At 34.0% G+C, this 22,542-nt stretch overlaps 2 protein-coding genes across 3 annotated transcripts in view; one reads left to right on the forward strand and one right to left on the reverse strand.

Moving 5' to 3' along the window:
• Positions 1-1,023: 1,023 nt before the first annotated feature.
• LOC128238476 (uncharacterized) overlaps positions 1,024-22,542 on the forward strand; it is a 38,485-nt gene continuing 16,966 nt past the window's right edge. The window contains exon 1 of the mRNA XM_052954436.1: positions 1,024-1,109. The gene's annotated coding sequence lies outside the window, so the exon portion shown is untranslated. The remainder of the gene's footprint in view (positions 1,110-22,542) is intronic.
• LOC128238480 (uncharacterized) lies at positions 8,868-18,180 on the reverse strand. Of its 2 annotated transcripts, none has more exons than XM_052954439.1 (3): positions 17,952-18,180; positions 11,361-11,804; positions 8,868-10,431 (listed from the first exon to the last, which is right to left on the reverse strand). In XM_052954439.1, the coding sequence occupies exons 2-3, from the start codon at positions 11,561-11,563 to the stop codon at positions 10,056-10,058; spliced, it is 579 nt and encodes a 192-aa protein (XP_052810399.1). In that variant the 5' UTR covers positions 11,564-11,804; positions 17,952-18,180; the 3' UTR covers positions 8,868-10,055. The 2 variants fall into 2 exon arrangements, with proteins under 2 accessions (XP_052810399.1, XP_052810400.1); XM_052954440.1 differs by lacking the exon at positions 17,952-18,180 and adding an exon at positions 12,136-12,205.

A 22,542-nucleotide genomic window follows, 5' to 3' on the forward strand; every position in this document is an offset into this window, starting at 1 on the left:
AATTTGTGTTTTGATATTGTGCTGTAATTGTAAGCCATTAATTATTTTGTGGTTTGCTATTATGATGTGTCTTATGTGAATTTATGTGTAGGTGAAGTTAATAGTGTTTAACGAACTGTATAAAGTTAAGAGTAGTGGCAACATTGATAAAAGGGATTTTATTACAGTGGGAATTAAGTCTAGTGATGGTTCATTCGACTGTTCTTCGACTGTTTCGACTATATATATATATATATATATATATATATATATATATATATATATATATATATATATATATATATATATATATATAGAGAGAGAGAGAGAGAGAGAGAGAGAGAGAGAGAGAAAACAGTCGAAGAAGCTTTCATATATCGATAAGGAAAGTGGTATTGAAAGTTCGAATGATGAAAATGATATGCCAGATGTACTTAAAAGATTTGCATACGGTGAGATTGAAAGAGAATGAGGATTATAAGCAAGAATAATTGGATAACAATATAACTTATTTGAGGAAATTGTAATTGATCACCTAAGCTTGACATGCAAAGAAATTTAAAGAGGAAAAGGGAAAGAATGCCGTTCAAAGGAAAGGTCTTAAAAGTTATATAATACACTAATGGACCAATGGTCAATGATATCTGTGGAGAGAAAGTCTAAGAAGAGGGAGAAAAAATGGCAATACAGAAAAACACACTTTTTCACTTAATTCGAAAGACGCCCGTATATCCTTGTCATAGATTGTTGAATTTATCATATTGAATAAAACTGTAAAGACCCATCAATAGGTTGTCTTTCGTTATACATGTAATACTTAAAAGGAAGTATTACACGTGTCCTACTAAATGTATAAAATCCCGATATTGGAGAAAAGTCCCTAGTTCACCAAGGAAGTTCAAATAAAACGAAAATGAGCATAACTATAATGGAAACAGAAAGTAATAGCTACTTCTCATTTCCGATTTTGAAAAAAGTCCCTTCTAAACCGCTGAGTTTTATTTAAACGAAAATCATTTTTATTAAATCATACAGGAAGTATTAAATTACTAACGTTTACAATACAAGTAATATACATATACTAGCTTTCCATACATTATACTCAAATTGGCATTGCGTCCTAGTTACAGGTTAGTTAATAGTTATTTACTTTATGTTATTTCTTTATTTCCACTTTTACTAGTACTGATTTTAATAATTATAATACTTTTGCTCGTTGATTCATGTCCATTGAGTAAGTATTTTTGGAAAGGACTCTTTCACACTCAGGTATAAGCAGTTTAAATCTTTATCGTATTTGTACCAAGTGGTTTGAATATTCGAAAAATAATTATATTTAAAGAAACACAAACATACGAGATATACTATATTGTTTTCACTAGCGGATCCAGGGGGACACGGCGCCCCCCTAAAATCGTTAAAGTTTTTATATCAATATAGGCGAAAAAAGTAATAAAATACGTCCAAAATGCACCATTCGGACTAAATATTGTTTCTAAATTTCTTGGTGGACTCCCTACCGTCAATTTAAACCAAATTAATTTCGGTTCTGAGGGAGGGGCGCAAGTCGATAGGTTACGCCCCTTAGTTACGCCCCCTCTAACGTCGAATCCTGGATCCGCCCCTGGTTGTCGATGCAACTTAATAATCAAATATAATACAGGTAAAAAGCACATTTTTTATGAAAATGAAACTGAACTCATTATGGAAAAAATATTGAGTAAGATCAATGAGTAATACACTTTCTTAACCAATCAGTTCAACGCGCAACAGAATAACCGTTGACATAAATTTGAATAACACCGGGGAAAGTGAAATATTTTAAATCGTGTTTCATTTCAAATTGAATATTTCCATTGCAAATAGTTAATATGCGGTCGTAATATAAAGTTGCACGGTTTGCTGTGCTTATTTAATAAATAGTGGGCTTAAATTTCCTAGAAGACCGGAGGCAAATATTGTCTACATATCTTCATACGTAAGTCAACAGAGACATCGCTTCAACTTCATGAATACAGTAGGCCAATGATATTGTATTTAAAGTTAATATTTGTTTATGAGGAAAATGTTTAAATTCTCTATCAAACTATATTATTAATGATTAATAATTCAACAAATATCGTTGCGTTAACAAGTTTAATAAAACAATTCAGGCAAAGTCTATACACTTTTCGTCCCTGGTGTTAATAAAATACACGACGTAAACGTTGCACATACCTACACTTTCACTATAACAATATATTGCTCAAAGTCACATATCATGATCATATATTTACACCTCAACTTCCATTCCTTAATTGAACTGCCTTTCGGCAATTGCGTTCATCAATCGATGAACGCAACATCTTCGGATATGTTCGGATCGTAATTCATTGCATAACAATATACATGAAAGCTATTGATCTTGTTATTGTTTGTATTGTGTCTGCAGGTCCCGTAAAATATAGATCAACATTTTTAAAAGTGTTAGTTTATTATATTTTAAATATATTGGTACCAGAAGTGTTTCAATTTTACGTTTTAAAGAGATTTCAAGTGGTTGATCTTTTCCCGCGTTATTGTGACGTCATTTGAAAAAAATGTTTCCGGTTATAGTCGGGTCGTTCTATTTACAGAATGGGTAAGAACGGATTACTGAAAGGTTTTCCTATATGAAATAAAGTATTTTTTAACCAATTTTTAAATGAAATAATGAACTAATGGTGTAAATATAAGGAATGAATTGCGGGGTTGGTGTCATTATCGGGGATATGAACGCAATTGGGTTGGTCAAAGTACGCGTGGAGTCCTTCCACATTGACCAACCCAATTGTGTTCATACCCCGATAATGACATCAACCCCGCAATTCATTCCTTAAATACACGAACACAAACAGTAAGAAATGTAACAGAAAAATACATATGAATAACAAGGGAAAGTGTAGAGTAATTCCGTCAGCGAATAAATAAATGTCACAGTTCATTGATAATGACGAGATCAAAACCTTTAACCGAATCAAATTTAAATAGTTCAAACTATAATCAATATTCAGTCTTCGCTTTCTTCATGCAATTGTTCCACATGCCTTTCTTCGTGCAAGCCATGTGCATACATTTTAAATCCTTCAATGATATACCTAATGACGTAGGCAAACACTTCCCAACTCTCCCTTACTTCCGTTATAAACTCCTCCCCTTTTACGCTTTTCCACGTGTCAGTCATGCAATTTGCATTAACAGGAAAGTAGTCTTCCTTGAAACCGTCAAGTGTTGCGCCATGTTTTGCACCTAGAATCAGGAGTATTTGTTCGACGTTGTCTCTGTCTCTGTCAATGTATTCTACCACCTGGTCCATAAAATGCATGAAAATCTAAATGTGGTGATTGCACGCTACACTGTGTAACACTTCCCCATCAGTCACGTTCCTGTTAAACACGAATAAGTTTCAGTACATGTATTTGAAATGGCAATATAATTATATAACAGAGCCTGACAAGGCTTGATGCAGCGCCCTTCTTTATTTCATGATGAGGACAAAGCATGTATAAATTATTTGAAGAAGTGCTACGTTTTGCAATAAAACTTGATACAAACAACAGGTCTCCAAACAGAGCTAGTGAATAACAATATTGCATGACGACTGGATGATAGCATACCAAAACAATCGTGTTTCAAAAGTGTAAAAGGGAAGTAACTTTGTTTGGCGGTGCAGAGTAACGCCTTCTTGCAACCATATTTGCACCAACTCTATCTTTAAAACCGTATATACCGTTGTAGATCTCAAAGTAACGACAAAGGAATTTCTATACGACACTGCTGATACATATTATACATGTCATCTCAGTTAATACCGCGAACTCTTTCTGCCTGTAAAGTTTCAACGATATTGTATTGCTTTTTAAAAATAAAACCATGGTAACAATTGATTGTAAAAAGCAAATTTCATCAGAAGGTTTAAACAGAAACAACTGATTATGTTGCAATACCAGAAATACTCAATTTTTCAGATAAATCAGAGGTGACATAATACAATAGGGTTATTAGTACTGCGTTTTGATCATGGAAGTTGTATTCGACTCGAGTGGATTTTTTCCGATTCGGATTTCACGAGGAGCAAGCCGAGTGAAATCAAAATCTGCAAAAGTCCACGAGAGTCGAATACGACATTCCGGATCAAAACGCAGTACTAAGAACCCTTATTATATACATTACTGGTTATATCACTTCAAAGCCACATGTTTTCATAATAAATGTCATTTTAACGACGCACTCTTTTGTTTGATGACGTCATTTTAACATCGCGCAACGATACTTGTTATGACGTGACGTCACAAGAGTGGAATACGGCCGTATTGCACTGGAGTGGAATACGGACTACCGTATTTTGCGATATATATTGCGTGTGGATTTATGATAGGTATATAATAAATTCATGTACATGTAGTACGCTCATCAAAGTTTATTTAGCAAGCATCCATGAAAGCAATCTTGATTGTTATAACAATCATAAATTCTGGAATCAATTTTTAATGATAGAATGCTTTCCAATACATCCTGAGAATATAGACGTGAATATGCTCAATCTTTACAGCGCGCCACTAATATTTCAATTTCTTTCATGCTTTTCGATGAAATATGGGGTTTTACCAGTGAAATAACAACAGTGAAAATATCAATTTGATATTTTCACTGCAAAATAAGGAGTGAAAATATCAACTTTCAGAACTACTTTAAATTCCTTTGTTGTTACATGTATGTACTTGCCTTGATCAAAACAGAACACTGGACCTCAATAAATTGTCAAAAATGTTTAAAAAAATATAAAAGAAATGTTTTATAAATTTAAACAAATAAATATATAATTGGAAATTAACAACTTACCGTTTATTACCGGTTATCCCGTTTATCAAACATTTTACTGATCTTTGAAGCTGAATGTTCGAACATTTGCTTTCATACCAAACAAATTACAGACAAAAACAACTGTTCGAACATAAATAAAATTTTATATCATCGTTCAAATGTATTTTGAACTGTTAACCATTGTAGTACGTAAAATGAGCTTCCTGGAGAATTCACACAGCAATTTACAGATAGATTTACCCCACCCACACCTCAAAATGTGTCAACAAACTAGCGTGGCATTTACTCTTTTAATATCTGGAAAACAAACATTTTAAAGCGAAACAGACTGCTCTCTGACAGTAAGATGACTGAATATTAACTTACTATAAAAACACGCGTACATGCCGCCTTAAACTAAGAAAAATGGTTAAAATCCAATGAGTATCCACATTTGTTTTGCTAACACATTTGACCTTCCAAATTTTCATTCTTTAAATAGCGGCGTAGTAATTTGGTTATGATTCATGTCCATCTTTAAATAAAAAAGTGTTTTCATTATTTTTGGAACATATGTGCACTAATAATACTTCATTGTTTACTGTTCATAAAGCTTTGCAATAAAAAACGAGCGAATATTAAGCTATAAGAATGAATAGCAGAGAACTAGTTCTCAGCAAACCGAAAGTAGAAAAGTTGACAGCTATAATTATGCATGAGGGGCGCCCCACGGGTAGCGGCGTAAAGCTCACCCTTTTCAAAAAAGGGGGTAATTCAGAAATAAATAAAAAAACAAATAAAATCTGAAAATAAGCATAAAAGAAACAGAAAATTTGTTTATTTCAGTGTAAGATCATATTTAATTTCACTCGTGATCATAAAAAAACTACATTTTCACTCGTGGCTTCGCCACTCGTGAAAATATGTTTTTCTATGACACTCGTGAAATAAAATATGATCTTACACTGAAATAAACAAATATCCTCTATATATTATTCAATACGGATAAACGTTTTTAATCAATTGTTATACGGACAAATGACTATACTTTGAAGATTATGAGAGGAGTGATCAATAGTTTGCTAATACGTTCGGAAAAGCTCTTTCAGATTACTTTATTAATTAACTTATCGTCCTCTGAGTATTACCTGTCTCGCTTAAAGAGCGCTTTTATGCTTGGTTCCACCAGAAAAATATGTCGGAACAAATTGGACCCAGTCTGCATCCTGTCTCTAGTCAATATTGGTCATGTGCTCTTAGTTGAGTCCATCCTGTTTTCGTTGAACTCAACCTGGTGCTCTTGGATCTCGTCCTCATCGTTGCTGTCTGTATTGCTGCTCACACAACCCATTCTTTGCTAATGCTGTTCGTTCACTTACTGTTGCTTTTAGAGGCATTCCGTCGTTTCATTTCTGATCCATGTGACGTTCATAACATAATTCATTATTCATATTTTAAATGTAAATTGAAAATATTTTTCCAGTATTTGAACTTGAAAGAACCGTAAAACATAAAAGCACGCTAATGGCTAACTGGAAGAGTCATATTCCTTTGAAGAATCCTGCTTGATTATCAAGTGAAGTATCTGTCTAGTTTCCCGGCTGAAAAAATGATATTTGTAATATTAATTAGTAAACAGTAAAGACACATAATTATACCTGTTCGAACGAGTTGTTAATGAGATTAAATGTATTGATGTCAGTCTTTTTGTTAAGTAGAGCGGAACTCATATAGCCAACATAAACTTATGTGCATGGCCATTTAGCATAAAAAAAATATGAACTCTTGCTCGGGTTCTCTTCTGGGTCTTCGGGCTCGACTGTTTATAGATAGTTTGGCAACCAAAACCAATAAAATTTGTTAAAAAAACACAACTTAATATTTTGAAAACGTAAGAAGTTATCACAATCATTTTAAAGGTCTTACCCTGTTACAGTATAATTGTTTTTTAATTGATAAAACTGTATCTACGTTTGAGAACTATATCCTGCCCAAAGAGCCCGTTTTTTAATAGCCAATTTATCATATAAGGTTATTGTGATACAACGTGTCTATATCAAAAGAAATTCAAATACTTGCAATAGTAGACTTGCTCACTTTATTGTTTCATCTTTGCAAAATATTAATATTATTACATCTACATGTTGATTTTCTGAGAAATATAGCAGAACTGTTGGCGTAGGCGGTATGAAGAGTACGATATCACTTTCATTTCAAGTTTCCCTTGAAGCGAACAAATTAATTGCGGTTGAATCAATGACATGATAATGGTATAGTAGTATGGCGAGATATATTTTGTCCAATTATTGCCGATTGGTGTTTTTTCAACCAGAGTACAACTCACTGAATATTTTTGTTTCACAAATGTTGTTCTACTGTCGGTCACTATTGATAATGTCATAATACTTGGTCTACCACTTTATATTACTTTGATATTGATATATCGCCAAAAACGGTAGAGAATATTTGATAATTTGATGTTGAAATGCCGTAAAACAAAAATGCTAAAAAATGGAAAGATTTTTTTATGGAGAACCATTTTCAAGAGGACAATTTATTTGTTACATTCTTTAAACTTTAAAATAACTTTTTTACAAGACCCCTTGTCAAAAGTGTGACTTGATTTCTTGATACATATGGTGATACACGTTGAGTTCACCCTTAATTGACAAGAATGGATTCGAGGTATGATACTAGTGTAGTTAAAATATGTGTGCCGTTATTCGACGAAACCCCTTCGATATTTTTGAGACTTTGCGAGTTACCGGACTGAACCATATATCAGCTTAAAAAATCAAATGCAGATCTTCATACAAAAGACTACCTACACAATGCATTAACGTAATATGAAAAGTGAAAACTCAGTGATGGTGTTTTATATCCGCTTAAAACTGTCAAAGTTTTTAATACTTTACATAACTGTATTCTCAAACATATGTTGGTAGTGAAGTAGAAAGTATATGTTGGTAGTGAAGTAGAAAGTGTTGCTGTTATTTCATGGATTGTGACCCAATTTGCATCATAAAAAATTCTATGCTATATTCTAAAACATATTTTGGTAGTGAAATCGAATGAGCTGATGTTATTTCATAGCCTGTGAGCAAAGTTGCAGTCTAAAATTGTGTATGCTTCATTCTAAAACATATGTTGGCAGTGAAGTCGAAGGAGTTGATGTTATTTTATAGCCTGTGAGGAAAGTTGCATTCTACAAATCCTATGCTTAGTACACTTAACTAACCACAGCCAATGTCTTATGTAACTTGATAAATTAGGCTCAAAGTATTTTAATAAGCGTTAATATTTGAACGAGATTGGAACTGTTTAAAGAATACTATTTGACTATGATAAATAATTCAGTTAATGACAGAAATGTTTATCGAAACAATTTGAACAAAGTTTATAAAAATATTTGATTAAATAACTAGGTTTTATAATCTATAATGTTTCAGCTTTGTGTAACGAGTTAAAGTTCTTCCTTAAGTATGTGTTAATAATAGGGATGCAAACGAATGGCAAAATTGATATTCGAATATTCGGTAATTCTTTCGATCGAATATTCGAGTACCAAAAGTAATCTTTTAGACGTGCAGTAACCTATTATTAGTGCCTTTTTGTCTTTGTCGTAGCCGGTACACGTGACGGAGCCTTATTTTCCCCAAACTTAGCCCCTGAAATTCCAAATTTTCAAAAAGGCAACAGATTTTGAACATACAAAAACATATATTAATAAGTATATATGGCTGACTAAACTTAGGAACACGTTACCCCAGTACACATTTCAAAGTTCATCTTCAGAGACTATTGAGGCCTGTGAAGCGTCTTGCTTGTTCTTGTTCCTTTTTTTCTCGGTCCCGCGACATGGTCCCTCAACAGAATATGAACAAGCGAAGTTTGCTTTTTGATTAAAGTCATATGAATACATCAGACCACTTTCTTCCGTGTTTTAACTCAACTGTTTAGGTTATTAAAAAAAGGAATGGCTATTTCATGTGACTTGAACAAATCCAGCCTTACCCATAAGCACAATACAATACGATTTTGTTTCGCTTTTTATTAATTAAGTAATAATTGCAAATTCAACCAGGAGTAGTTCAAGAAAACAAAGCACACAAATAATGATATTTTCCTGTATCAAGGAAGCTCTTTTCTAATCAAGTGTAGCTGACACTTACTGTTTATAAACAGACACATTTGAAGGTCACTTAGTGCTAAAACATGTGCAAGTTTAATGTGTGCAAGTATGGTTTTGTGGACAAGATCAAACATTGATGCAAAATAAGCTTGCAAAATATAGATTTACATTCAAGTGGAAAACGCTATACAATTTTAAGGGTACATACACTGCAGCTCCATGTGATGACAACGAAAAGGAAACTTTAGCAATAAAGAAAACTTTTGAGAAGAGCATAGGAAACGGCGACACCGACTTTGCTCTCGTGTTTTGAACTGAAGCATTGGTGTTTGTTAACGTTATCAATGGGGAATGGTATGACAGCTGGTCATTGCAAATACATCCTCATTGAAATGTGCATTGTTCCGCTTTCGGGGTAACACGCTCACACCAGTGGAACAAAACCTACATCGACGCAAAATATAATTTATCACTAAAAGTAGAAGCCGTTAAACAATTTTTAATGTTAAGAACAGTCATTGTAACTCTTTGTTTTGAAAACGTACAGGTCAGTTCAATAATGGCGCAAACATACATTGGTGAATAGTATTGAGGAGATCATGAAAACGGTGACCGCGCATTAACTTTCTTGTTGTATACAGGAAGCGTTAATATCTCTTAACGTTGTCAAATGGGAATAGTATGACAGCCGGTTAATGCTGAGGCATAGTCATTGCACAGTGCCTTGTTCCGCTTCCACGTGGACATGCTGACGTTTGTCAAGCTTGTTAAACATACATCATGTTAGATACTGTGTTGTTTTGATGGGTTCGTCGATATCATCATAATAAAGGAATGTCTAAATGACAAAATGTGGTGATCCGTTTTAAAGAATAATTGAACGCATGTATTATGTTTGTCTAACGAAAGGTACTCATGTAAGTGAAGTTGATATGCTACAAGGTATGTGTTTTAGTTTTCTTTGACGAGATGTAAATCGTGGTGATCTCTAAATGACCGACGCAAATGATTCTCTTGCCTAAAATCAACATAGCCACAGTTCTTACGTCATCGAATGAGTAAATGCCTCAAGAAGACATACGGGATCAAAACCCATACAAGAAATTAATTTAGTTAATACTACTCAGTCTGGATCTTCTTCATGGAGATGTTCCATATGAATTTCTTCGCAGGAGTCATGTGTATACATTTTAAATCCTTCACTCATATACCTTATGACGTAGGCAACCAACAATTCCCAACTCTCCCTTACTTCCTTAATAAACTCCTCCCCTATAACGCTTTCCCATGTGTCAATCATGCAGTTTGCATAAACGGAAAAGTAGTCTTCCTTGAAACCGTCATATGTTGCATGTTTTGCTCCTAGAATCAACAGCATGTGTTCGACATTATCTCTGTCTTTGTCAATGTTCTCTACCACCTGGTCCATGGAATGCATAAATCTCTCAACGTGGTGTTTGAACTCTATACTGTGTAGCACTTCTTCATCAGTCATGCTCCTGTAAAAGACGAAGAAATTTCAGTTTGATGACAATGCAATTAAAATGACAGAATCTGGCGAGCCTTAATGCAGCTCCCTTCATTGTTGTATGGCAAATACCATAACAAAAAGTATTAGAACTACAAAGAGAGCTTCCTTATTTAACAGAGCTAATGAATTACAACGTTGCATGGATACATGGATGATAACTTACCAAAACAATTGACCATCTGTTTTAAATGCAAAAGGTAAAATACTATGTCTTGCAGTGGAGGCTAACGCCTTCACATATAATCATATTTATTAACATAGTTACAACTATTCAAAACCGTGACGAATTTCAAAATGACGTCATAGAAACTCCGATATAACAGGTGATTTATAACTTCAAAATTTATGTCTGTAAAATAAACAATATCATTTTAACGATATTGTATTGCTTTAGAAAATGTATAACGATGGTAATACTTTACTGCAAACAACAAATTGTATCGGTTCCAAAAACGTGTAAATTCTAAATATGCTGCAATGCTAGAAAGACTCATTTTCTCGGAAAATTTAAGTGTGACATATCTTTAACAGTGTTGTACGTACATCAAAAGTATAAGACATAGATATTTTATAAATGTACGCATCACAAACTACTTTAGACCAATATCTCCGTTTTGAAATAACTATAACAGCATGAAGCCTTTAATTCTCAAATCAATCAAATCAATTTTTAAATAATGAATGTATTCCGATACAGTCTATGGACATAAGCAAACATTGTTCATATCCTTACACTGCTCCGGAATTATTACTGCGTTTACGTCGATTTCAATATATTATTCAATACAGATAAAAGTTTTTAGATAAAAGATGACGATTATTAAAGGAGTGATCAATAGCTTCCAGACACGTTCATTCTTTCAGTAATCAGCTCATTAGCTCATCATTATGTGTTACCTGTCTCGTTTAAAGAGCGCTTTTATTCTTGGTTCCACCAGAAATATATGTCGAAACAAATTGGACCCAGTCTGCATCCTGTCTCTAGTCAGTATTGGCCACGTACTCTTGATTGAGTCCACCCTATTCTCGTTGAACTCATCCTCGTGCTCTTGGATCTCGTCTTCGTCGTTGCTGTCTGATTTGCTGTTCTCACAACCCATTCTTTGCCACTGGTTATCATGTAGTAAACATTATTTTAAGAGGCATGTCGACGTTTGATTTCTGATCCGCGCGATGTTGATTACGAAAAATATTATCCATCATTTGCATACGAATTGAAGATAGTTTTCCGGTTTGTGTACAGAAGCGATCCTTGACAAATTTGTTGGCTAACTGGAACAGTCATATGCGCTTGATTGATTCTGTAAAGCCATCGAGTCTTGTACTTGTCTAATCTCCAAGCTGAAATAAATTTGTAATAGATGAGCAAACATTTGAAACAAATACACCTAATGATAGCGTTATGATATCAAAAGAATGTTGGTATTTGTGTCAGTTACGTTGTGTAATTTTGGGCTCCATTTACGATTCAAGCTAATTTTCAGGGGCGTTTTAACTAACACTTGTTCTGTATCTTTTTACCCTTCGGACTCAAATGCTTATAAATATATTGGCAATCCGAACCAAAATATCAGACATTTGTGAAAAGGAAGAATAAATGTCGAAAACAATGGTTCTTAAGAAGAAAACCATGTTTAATTTGAAAGAAAGATGCAGAAACATGTAGTTCTACCTTATGAGACGATAGTTGATCACTGTTAATCTTTTTAGGACCCACCAGTGAAAATATTTGTGCGTTTTCAGCTATTCAATATACGCGGTTATAATCCTGTTATCAATAATTAACATTTAAATAAATAAATTATTTAGTAAGAAGCTAAAGTTTTATCACTGAAAATGTATGTTTGTTATACATTTTTATGCATTGATTTTAAATACGAGTATAACACTTATGTTTTATTGGAATAATCCTGTATCCATGCTGTCCAATAATACTAATAATGATAGGAGTCCTTTAACTAAAACATATCCACTTGTATGACACGCATACGACAATTCCTTTAAGGCCACTATTGTTCAACGTGTCTATATCAAAACAAACTCCGTTTAATACACATACTTGCAAGCACTACTTTACTGCCACTCTGCACAATATCATATCGTCTAATACTTAACTTTTACTTTTTATATAATAATAAAGCACATCTATAGGCAGTATGAAGCGTGCGGTATCAGTTTTACTTCGATCTTCTCTAGTAGTGAACAAAGTAATAGAGGTTTAGTCGATGTCATTATAGTGGTATATTCTAGCGAATTTTAATATTTCAATTGCTGATGAACGTTCTGAAAGTCCAATGATTCTTACTGAATATTTTCGTTCCATTTACACGGATAAAGATAATGCATAGGCCTTGTTCGTTAACATTATATCAATTATTGAAAACAACAACAACTAATGGAAACTACAGGGACAAGCCATGTAACCTAGAATTTAAAAAGGATCTTGCTAAGGGCACAAATCAAACACTGCATGAACAATTCACTTGGTAATGAGTATATTGACAAATGAAATACAAATTCGCCCGCAGTCGTAAATGTAGATTCAGTGACACAGAATGAAAATACATTAGGATTTATTTCTTGGAGTTTTTCAACTGTTTTTTTAACATAATATGAATAAAATCATGTAGTTGTGTTGTGTTTTATTTCAGCAAAATTCATTTTTTCGAACAAAAATTCTGTAGAGCCCGATATTAACATGATAAAAACATGGATAACATCTAATGCAATAATCGTTTATCATAAAATGATATTGCCAACAATGTTTTGCGTATGCACATAGAAGAAATCGCGGTGGGAAGCCAGTCGTTAACCCGCTTCGACGTCTGAATTTCACTTCGATTTATTCTATGAAGGTTTATAATAGAGACAATGAAACTTAATTAAAATCCCCCCCCCCCCGAACTGTCCAGATACTTCTTGTCTCATACACTGGCGATTTTGGGTGATTTTCAACTTACCCCAAATTGCAAAATAATGTCGCGAGCTATAAAATTAAAATTCATTTCATGTTTAGGGGTATTCCACGATACACGTTCGATATTTTGAAGGACATTTATATGTTATTTTGACACGACTCTTATAGAAGTGGAGACACCATCGATAGTTCTTCGATACTCATTCGGAAATGCATGAGAGCGTCAAATAATCGTACTAGCAGCGAGTTTTGTATGATTTAAGCACGATAAGTACTTTATGGTCCAATACATTGCGATATTAGTAAAGTATTTGTGCGACTTATTACGGCATAATGCGCGTTTTGAACGTTTTCTTAGCATTTGCGCTAATAAAGAATGAAATGGTAAGATCTGAGTGCTTAACCATGTAAAGATCTGAGTGTTTGACCATGATATGGCTCCTCAAGATTGCAAGATTTGTAGGATAAGAATGTTGAGCAGCTTAAAATTCACGTAGGTCGTTCTCGACAATAAGCGGGAAACGACGACATTAGTTCGACTGTATACGAATTATATCGACATTTTTCAAACTACCATACGACAACAGGCGAGACCGGAACATAAGAAGTACAGTGCTGTTGGTATACAAGCATACATGTATGCTTGATATACATGCACTAATGCAGTTTAAGTTTACAACTTCACATGTGTATATGCTAAATTTGATTTTGTCAGGTATCAAAAACATACTGTATTACAATAAAACAAATGAAATAGAATTGCTATAATTTGATGAATTTGTGGCACTCATGCAAACCGCAAATTGAATTGAATTGAAAAATCCTACAACTTAAAAGACGTAGCTGGTGTTATCATAGTTTAGGAGTCAGCCTCCAGGTAAAGCAAACAATTCAATACGCGTGAGAATATCGCCACAGCCAATATTTCTACAAAAAAGGAGGCCTATAAGCATTGCCTGGTGAAATAGAAATTAAAGTTACTATTTGTTTATGGCAAGCTTGTTCAAACAATGATTTATTAAACTATTTAACCAGGATGATTAAGTTAGAGCAATTCGTGTACGATAACGAAAGATTAATAAAATCATAAAGGCAACGTTCATAAAATCTAATACTGTGAAATCATTAATGTTCGTGGGGCATTAATGTTCGTGGTTTTCGTGGGTTAGGTGATCCACGAATTCATGATCCCACGAAATATAAACCCTTTATTCACTTTTTCAATTGCCTTGTTACGTACATACTCTAGTATATTATTTACAGAGGTCGCAGTATACAGTGTTAAAACCTGTCTCACTGTATAACTTACGATCATTATTCTGTTAATATATTATAACTGCCTTTGACAAATAATGAACCAAATCAATTAAATGTGTTTTATGCAGCAAATGACAGTTATAAGCACGTGTTTAAACGTGTGCTGTAAATGAAAATCTCCAAGTTTACAAGATGTGCGTAATGAGTGTCTGTACTCGATTTTTTTATTTAATGAAATAATTAATCGATTTCTAGTACATTGAAGGTTACTAAGCACCGAACGTGACAATAAACGCACCTTTTCGGTGTTTTCACAGTTTGCAAAATTCTAAATTGGCATTAAATGGCTTCCCCTATCTGTATTTATGATCAGGGTACATCTTCTTTTATTTCCTTTATTCCCAATTAAATCGATAAGTGACATGGGTATATGCACTAATTGGCATGTCGTACCACATTAGCGAGTGTCATAAACCGAGTGACGTAGAAGACGGAAATCACGGGCCAGCGCGTGAATATTATGCAGACGATCTAGGACGATCGCATCTTCGATTTTTTTTTTCAAAAATGAAAATCCACGAATTTAAGTACCCACGAAATTGTTTTTTTTCGGCAAACCACGAAATTTCATGCCCACGAACATTAATGATTTCACAGTATCTAATTAGATAACTAGAAAATTAAATCGATAAGCCATGTGCATCGAAGTTGAATTCATTCTCAGAAAAATACCAATATGTTAGAAAAAAACGATTAGTTTATGAAAAACATTATCTGGCTAGCCAAACGTTTGAAACAGAACAATCTGTTACCATGCTCCAAGTGCACTTTGTTTTAAAGACTCCATTCTGATGTTTTACCAATATACTAGTAAGCCATGTGTCTTGCCTTGTTTACGAGCAGTATTTAGAATTTAACCATGTGTCTCGTAGTCGTAAGGTATTCGTAAGTCGTACCTAAACCGGGCATACGTTCGTATTACAGACTTCCGGCACTATTGTCTTTCTTCGTCTTGTGTTTGATTTCTAATTAGAGACATATGTTTACACAGGACCACTTCGAGGGTTGAATGCGAAAAGGTTCTAAGTGACATTAAATAAAGAACAAGATAGAACCTTTTCGCTTTCACCCCTTGAGTCTTCCATCCGCGTTCTTCACTTAATAAGGCTTACTATAGTGGAAACAGGAATTGCAAGTTCATTTGATCCAATATAACTAAGCAGAATACAATAAGACTTCGCTTTCGCTTTTACTAAGCTGAGGAATTACAAATTCAATTATGTGTAGCTCGTGGAATCAAGCGCACAAATAATTCCTGTTCCTGTATCAAGGACGATTTCTGTTTGAAGTAAAGCTGAGACTCACCGTTTAAAAGGGACACATAGAAAGCTTATTTAGAGCTAAAATATGTGTAAATATGATGTGTGCATAAATGGTATTTGGGGAAACCAACCAAAAAGTTGATAAAAAAGTAATTACAGAAAAGAAGTGATGAGAGCTAAAAAACGGTGACAACACCTTTATGTTTGTCCTGTGCTGATAACTAAACGTTAAAACGTTGTAAATATGAAATCGTATTTGAGAGTTAGTTTGACAGACAACAAATGAAGTACGCTGCATTAAGTTTTTTTCTCTCTGATGATTTCATTATCATTATTGTTCTGTTTCTATTGACAGTCTGTCAGTGCGAAGATACCATCATTGAATTGAGGGGACACGCTTACTTTTGTCAATTAAAACATATTTTTATTTAGATACTGTCTTGTTGTGATGGTGCCTCTCATCGATGTCAGAACCATTAGCGAACAGTCTGATAAAAACTGTGATCTGCCTTAACGGGTTGTTGCCCGCTTGTATTTTCTCACCTAGTAACAGTATTTAGTGTCATATTACAAGTTATATTGTTTAATTTTCTTTGACGCCATGTAAAGCGTGGTGTTTCCACGTAAACGTAAACCTTTTAAAATTAACTTTTTGATCACTACAAAACATACATTGATGCTTCAAACTTCATTTCAAAAACTTACTACGCTAGTCTATCGTTTCTCGAATACATTTATTTATGCGAATTGCTTTCAAATGTAGTCTGAGAATAAAGACGTCAATTTGTTCATTTACTAACACTCTTGTTCTATTATTGCTGCTAATCGATTTCAATATAGTATTCAATGAAGATAAAAGTTTAATCAATTGTTTAACGGCAGTATTAATCTACTATGACGGATATTAAAAGGAGTGATCAATAGTTTCTATATACGTTTAGAAAGCCCTTTCAGATGACTCAATTCATAAGCTCATCGTCATTGTACTACTTGTCTCGCTTAAAGAGCGCTTCAATGCTTAGTTTCACTAGAAAAAAAACGTCGGAACAAATTAGACCCTGTCTGCATCCTGTCTCTAGTCCAAACAGGTCAGGTCATGTGCTCTTGAATGAGTCTGTTATCGTTGAACTCATCTCCGCTCTCCAGGATATCGTCATCATTGTTGCTGTCAGTTTTGCTGTTCTAGAGTTGGACATCAAAATTACTCTGACAAACCTTTTAAAGATTTGTTTTATATCGAAATCTATGTGATATACTATATAAACGTTCATTTTACATTTAACAACCCTCTGGTTGGCTTCACAGGGTTTTGTCCCTGGCGTCAGAAATATCCTTTTAAAATACAAACTACAATCAATAATGAATAACGTTGTTAACAATAGTGAACTATTGCCAAGCAAATCTTTATTATAGGTTGAATCTACTATTAAATCACACAAACATATAAAAATAGAAGAAATTCATTAGTTTTCTTTCGAATACTCAATCCATGTTTTAAACCCGTTTCGCTAAGATATAATATTTGTCATAAAAACGACTGTATATATTAAGAAAAGCTTGTGCAATTATGGCTTTATATATTATATAAGGTCAGTTTTTCTTAAGCTAAATGACTTTTTAATTGACTCGGAATTATAAAGAAATCTTGTAAATGGACAATAATTTCTCTCTCAAAACACACGATCTCTCTGTTAAACTAATTGGTGCTCTACAGAGTCGGCTTTTACTCCAGAAGCAACATTTCTAAAATGCTAATATAAATGTTAATTTTAAAATCGGCTGGTAACTGGGGAAAAAAAGAATTCATCCATTTTTGTTTCCCTCCTGGAATGTTCATTTTGTAAGGGAACGAGATTCGAATACCGTCTTTAAGCTCTTTAACATTACTTGTACTATCAAGGAAATGTATCTTCTTTGGAACCCCAAATAGAAACAGTTAAAACAATACATTAAGACTGAATACACTACATATTGCACAAAAGATTTAAATACCTGTGGTCTTAACTTAATAATCCTGTATCCACGTGGTACAAATATATCCGTAGTTTAAATGCCCTTTTGTGCTATAATATTACTATTATACAAGTCCACCTATACCGGACAAAACGCAGTTTTTACAAACACTTGCAGGAATAAATGTGTCAACTCAGTCGCTGCATCTTTGCAATACTTTTCATCATCTAAACGTTCTTTTTTTTTCTTCTGGGAAATATAACACAACTGTTTGCGTAGGCGGTATGAAGCGTAAGATATCATTTTCACTTCAATCTCCTCGCTCGACTCTCTAGACAAGCGAACAAATTAATTGCGGTTAAGTCGATGTCATGATAAAGGTATAGTATAACAATTTATTATTTGTCCATTTATTACGGATGTGCATTTTTAAAGGAAGAATACTCTTTACTGAATATTCTAGTTTCACAAACAAGGTCATAGATAACGAATTACTGTTGTTTCCTACACTATTGACGAGAACATTTTAAATTAGAAATACAATTCAAATCTAATCTTGCATGATAAACGATCCGAAATAGCAGTCCGATTTAGTAAGGAATGCAAGCAGTTAACTACCATTTATAAAGTTGTAGCGCAAATTTGTTTAAACTTAAATATAAAGCAATACTTTTTCCTTATTTTGGTCCACGTTTCATGATCACTTCTTTAATAGTTCACCTTTTTCTAGCCACGAATAAGGTCAAGCCTTTTCAATCGATTGAGTTGAATTGTCACTTTGAAAAATCGATCCGCCATGCAATCCCAAATTCTGGGTCCGGCCGTCTATGGAACGTTTATATTTGATACGAGTGTTTACGATATTGTACGATAATTATATTCCTATATAAGAACACTATAGGTACATCTTAGTTTGATACCATGCGAGTTCTTTATGTTTTTAGCATTTGCACAAAAAGTGGTGATAAGGTTAAAACGTTTTCTTTAAAAAAAACACTTCCTCCTCGTGATGAGAGAGATAAAGTCGAAGGTTGCTTATACAAAGTAACTCGCGTACTGCTCGACGTACACGCGTTGCAAAAATCGAAGATGTTGTAGTGATTCAGTCAGTACTCAGCACACTGTCACAGCATGTTTTGTGCTAAACCCTGTCGTATTATCACGATATTTCTCCCAACATGCAGCGATATCCGACGAGATAGAACTGCCTGGAAAAGCCATGGATATAATTTAGTACTTTGGTTTTAAATATAATTTGATAACTTGTCTGAGAAAAGTTTGGTCTAAATGGTGTTTCTGGCGAAATCTGGACAAATTTATGAATATTTAAATGGAAATCTACAGAAACAAGTACAGTTGTCGAAAGTTTAAACATAAACCCCGTTTTATTGCACATGGTCAACGCCAAAGACATAGAACACAAAAACAAACACTCGCAAACCAGAAACTTGGACAGCACAAAACTCCACAAACAACACACTACATTTATAATACATAAAAACAAGTGGTGTTTATCAAGGAGTGTTAGGTACCGCCTTGGTACGGTCTGTAAAATTTAAACTAGTTTGTGTGCACAACTTCACCTCAATCTCACCCTTATCCCAAAAATCTTGAATAAAGTAAAAACGTAAATAAAAAATCTTATCAAAGTACTAATAAGTATACACCAGTCGAATGAATATAATTCAGAGTGTCATGTGAGAATGCAAAAACTTTTCAAAGACATGACAGTTTAGTTTGGTTTTGAACTATTTGACCATGATTAATAATTCAGAGATATGCGTAAGCCATAATAAAAGTAAATACAACAATTCAGGCGAAGTTTATAGAATTTCATATCTAATTTGATAACTTAGTCTAGATATATGACGATCATAAACCATGTGCATCGATGATGAATTCTTTCTCAGAAAAAAAGACCAAGAATTTATAGTAGTCATTGGTTATTGAAAAAACATTATCTTTCTGACCAAACGTTGGACTTTTCGATAAAGATGATAATATAATGCAAAATATTTCATGAATATCCCAATAAATGTTGAGTCTTATTCTAGTTTCTTTATTCAATACAGATATGATTGTGCCTCTTAACAGAAATTTCATTATTGTGTTTGGCTTATAGGCTTGTCAATGTAGAATCCGGTGTATTCTTGTAAGATTTGAGTTGGTTTGATCTCAGTCAAGTGACATGGCTTCGCTGAGGATTTTCACAAACTTGAATGTTTTACTTCTGGGTTTACATTTCTAATTAGGCCAAAAAAAACACCTGGGTTTCCGGTAACCCGACCGACCCTATTTTTTCCTCGCCGACCCTAATCTTTTTTTAGACATAAAAGTAAACGCGCGGTGATAAGATCAAAAGCGCGTGGCTATGGTTTGTATCTAATTCGGTCAGTCGGATACCGTATGGTCCCATTTGATTGCCAGGATTTCGCCTAGGCTGGTACGAAAATACCATACGATCGAAAAAATAATAATCAATAATCGTCGTCTGGGAATCTTAAAACAATGACCGAAATGTTTAAATTCACTATAAATATGAATGAAACTTTTATTGTAGTAATGTACTTAAATACGATAAATCCATCACCGCTTTTACTTGTTGTTTTATTAACCTACCTCCACTTGAAGGCCTAGTTTAAGGAGCTCACAGTTGACAAGAAAATCGTTTTTTTTTCCTGAAGCAAATTAAAAAAATTAGTTGAAAATTGACTGTTTAGCTAAAACATTATCAAAGATTTGTTGAAATTGAAGTGCTGGATTTTTCCTAAAAACCGATCACGACTTATAAACGAGTATTGTATACAAAAAAACACCAGATTTCATGGGCAAAATTGGCGGGAAAATACGGTAGTCGAAGGTAAGGATATGATTTCAGACATTAAACAATGCTCTTTTATCAAACTTTTTGTAAATTAAGAAACGCGTAGATATGATATAATTGATCTGATGCAACAGATATTTGCATGATATGGAGAGTGTAAAATTAAAAAAAAAAAAATCCCGACCTACCGACCCTATTTTTTTTCGCCATGTTACCGGAAACACAGGTTGTTTTTTTTGGTCTTATAGTCATATGAATACATCAGACGACTTCCTTCCGCTTTCGTAACGTAATACTCTTTAGATTGGTAGAAATAGTAGACACTATAGCCATGGAGTAAAACAGTAGGCAACAATGATATTAGAGAAAATTAGTGAGGAAAACTGGAAAACGATGACACCGCCTTTACTTTCATGTTGTGTAACGTTATATATGTGGAATCGTATTTGGAAGGTTCTTTGACATTTAACAATGAAGGGCGCTATATTAAGTCTTTTCCGATAGTTTCATTTTCAATACCATTCTATTTATGTTGTATTGACTGCTTGTCAATGCAAATATACTATCATTAAACAACGCCTTGTTTCCACGGGGGCAGGTTGACGTTTGTCAAGTTCTTTTACATGTATTGAATTAAATACTGTTCTGTTGAGGTGATGTATTTATCGATGCCACAACCATGGGCGTATGGTCTGATTTGTAAAATTGTGATTCGTATCAGAGGTTTGTTTAAAGCGTTCATTTTTCATCTAATGCATCTATGTGCGTTTGATATGCTACAAGGTAGGTGGTTTAGTTCCCTTTGACATGTTGGTGTTCATCAAATGACCGACGCAAACGTTTCACTTGCCTTTACTTACACTTCTAAACATGAGCGCATTCTTTCAGTTACATCATAAGATCAAAAACAAGGTAACACAAACAGAAATTAAGTTATAATCATTGATGATAACTTTTCGTGAAAAAAAAGATACATGCAAGTACATGTACACCAAATAAGCATAGTTCATAATACATGTATACGCACTATTTAGTCCGGATCTTCCCGCATATACTCCCAACTCTCTCTTTCTTCCGTTATAAACTCCTCCCCATTCACGCTTTTCCATGTGTCAATCATTAAATTTGTATAAACGGGAAAGGAGTCCTCCTTGAAACTTTCATTTGTGTGCTGTGCCCCTTAAATCAGGAGCATGTGTTCGACTTTCTTCCTGACTTTTTGAAAGTGTTCTGCCACCTGATCCATAGAATGCATAAAGCTTTTACGTGGCGTTTGAACTCTACACTGTATACATTATAAAAGGTTGTGTTCTGAGAAATAAAGCATGTTTTGGCGTAGGCGGTATGATCTCAGTTTCAAAATGTCCTTGTGCATGGAGCACGTATTTGTAGGGACATATAGGTGAGCACTATGCAGCAACAGGTAAAAGTAGAAAAGGCTTAGGAGTTTTGTACCAATGCTGATATCACAAATGGATGTTTAAATTTCCGCAAGGCAAATCCCGTATGGAAAAAATGGGTGACACAAGCGAAATCGAAGATTGTTATTCCGTACTTCATGGACACATCGGAAGTACAGACACAAACTTTTCAAACACCAATCTTAAGTACAATTTCCCCATATAAATGCATAAGTTGCATCAAAGACCAGACTTTAGGTTATTTAGGACATAATTCGACAAAGGCAACCCCATTTATCTTGAGGGAAATGTCTACTTGTCATTGTTTTCTTCAGACTTCGAAAAAGTCAGCATGATGGATTTTCACTACCAAACAGTGTTTTGTCGATAGATGTATCTACATAAA

The sequence above is a fragment of the Mya arenaria genome, chromosome 6 (assembly GCF_026914265.1).
Source record: "Mya arenaria isolate MELC-2E11 chromosome 6, ASM2691426v1".
NCBI classification, from domain to species: Eukaryota; Metazoa; Mollusca; class Bivalvia; order Myida; family Myidae; genus Mya; species Mya arenaria.

Excerpts from the sequence above, each read along its gene's own strand:
- LOC128238480 (XM_052954439.1), bottom strand. The coding sequence starts at position 11,563 with ATGGGTTGTGAGAACAGCAAATCAGACAGCAACGACGAAGACGAGATC. Across the intron at positions 10,432-11,360 it reads GCGCTCTTTAAACGAGACAG|GAGCATGACTGATGAAGAAG; the intron begins GTAACACATAAT and ends CGTCTTTTACAG.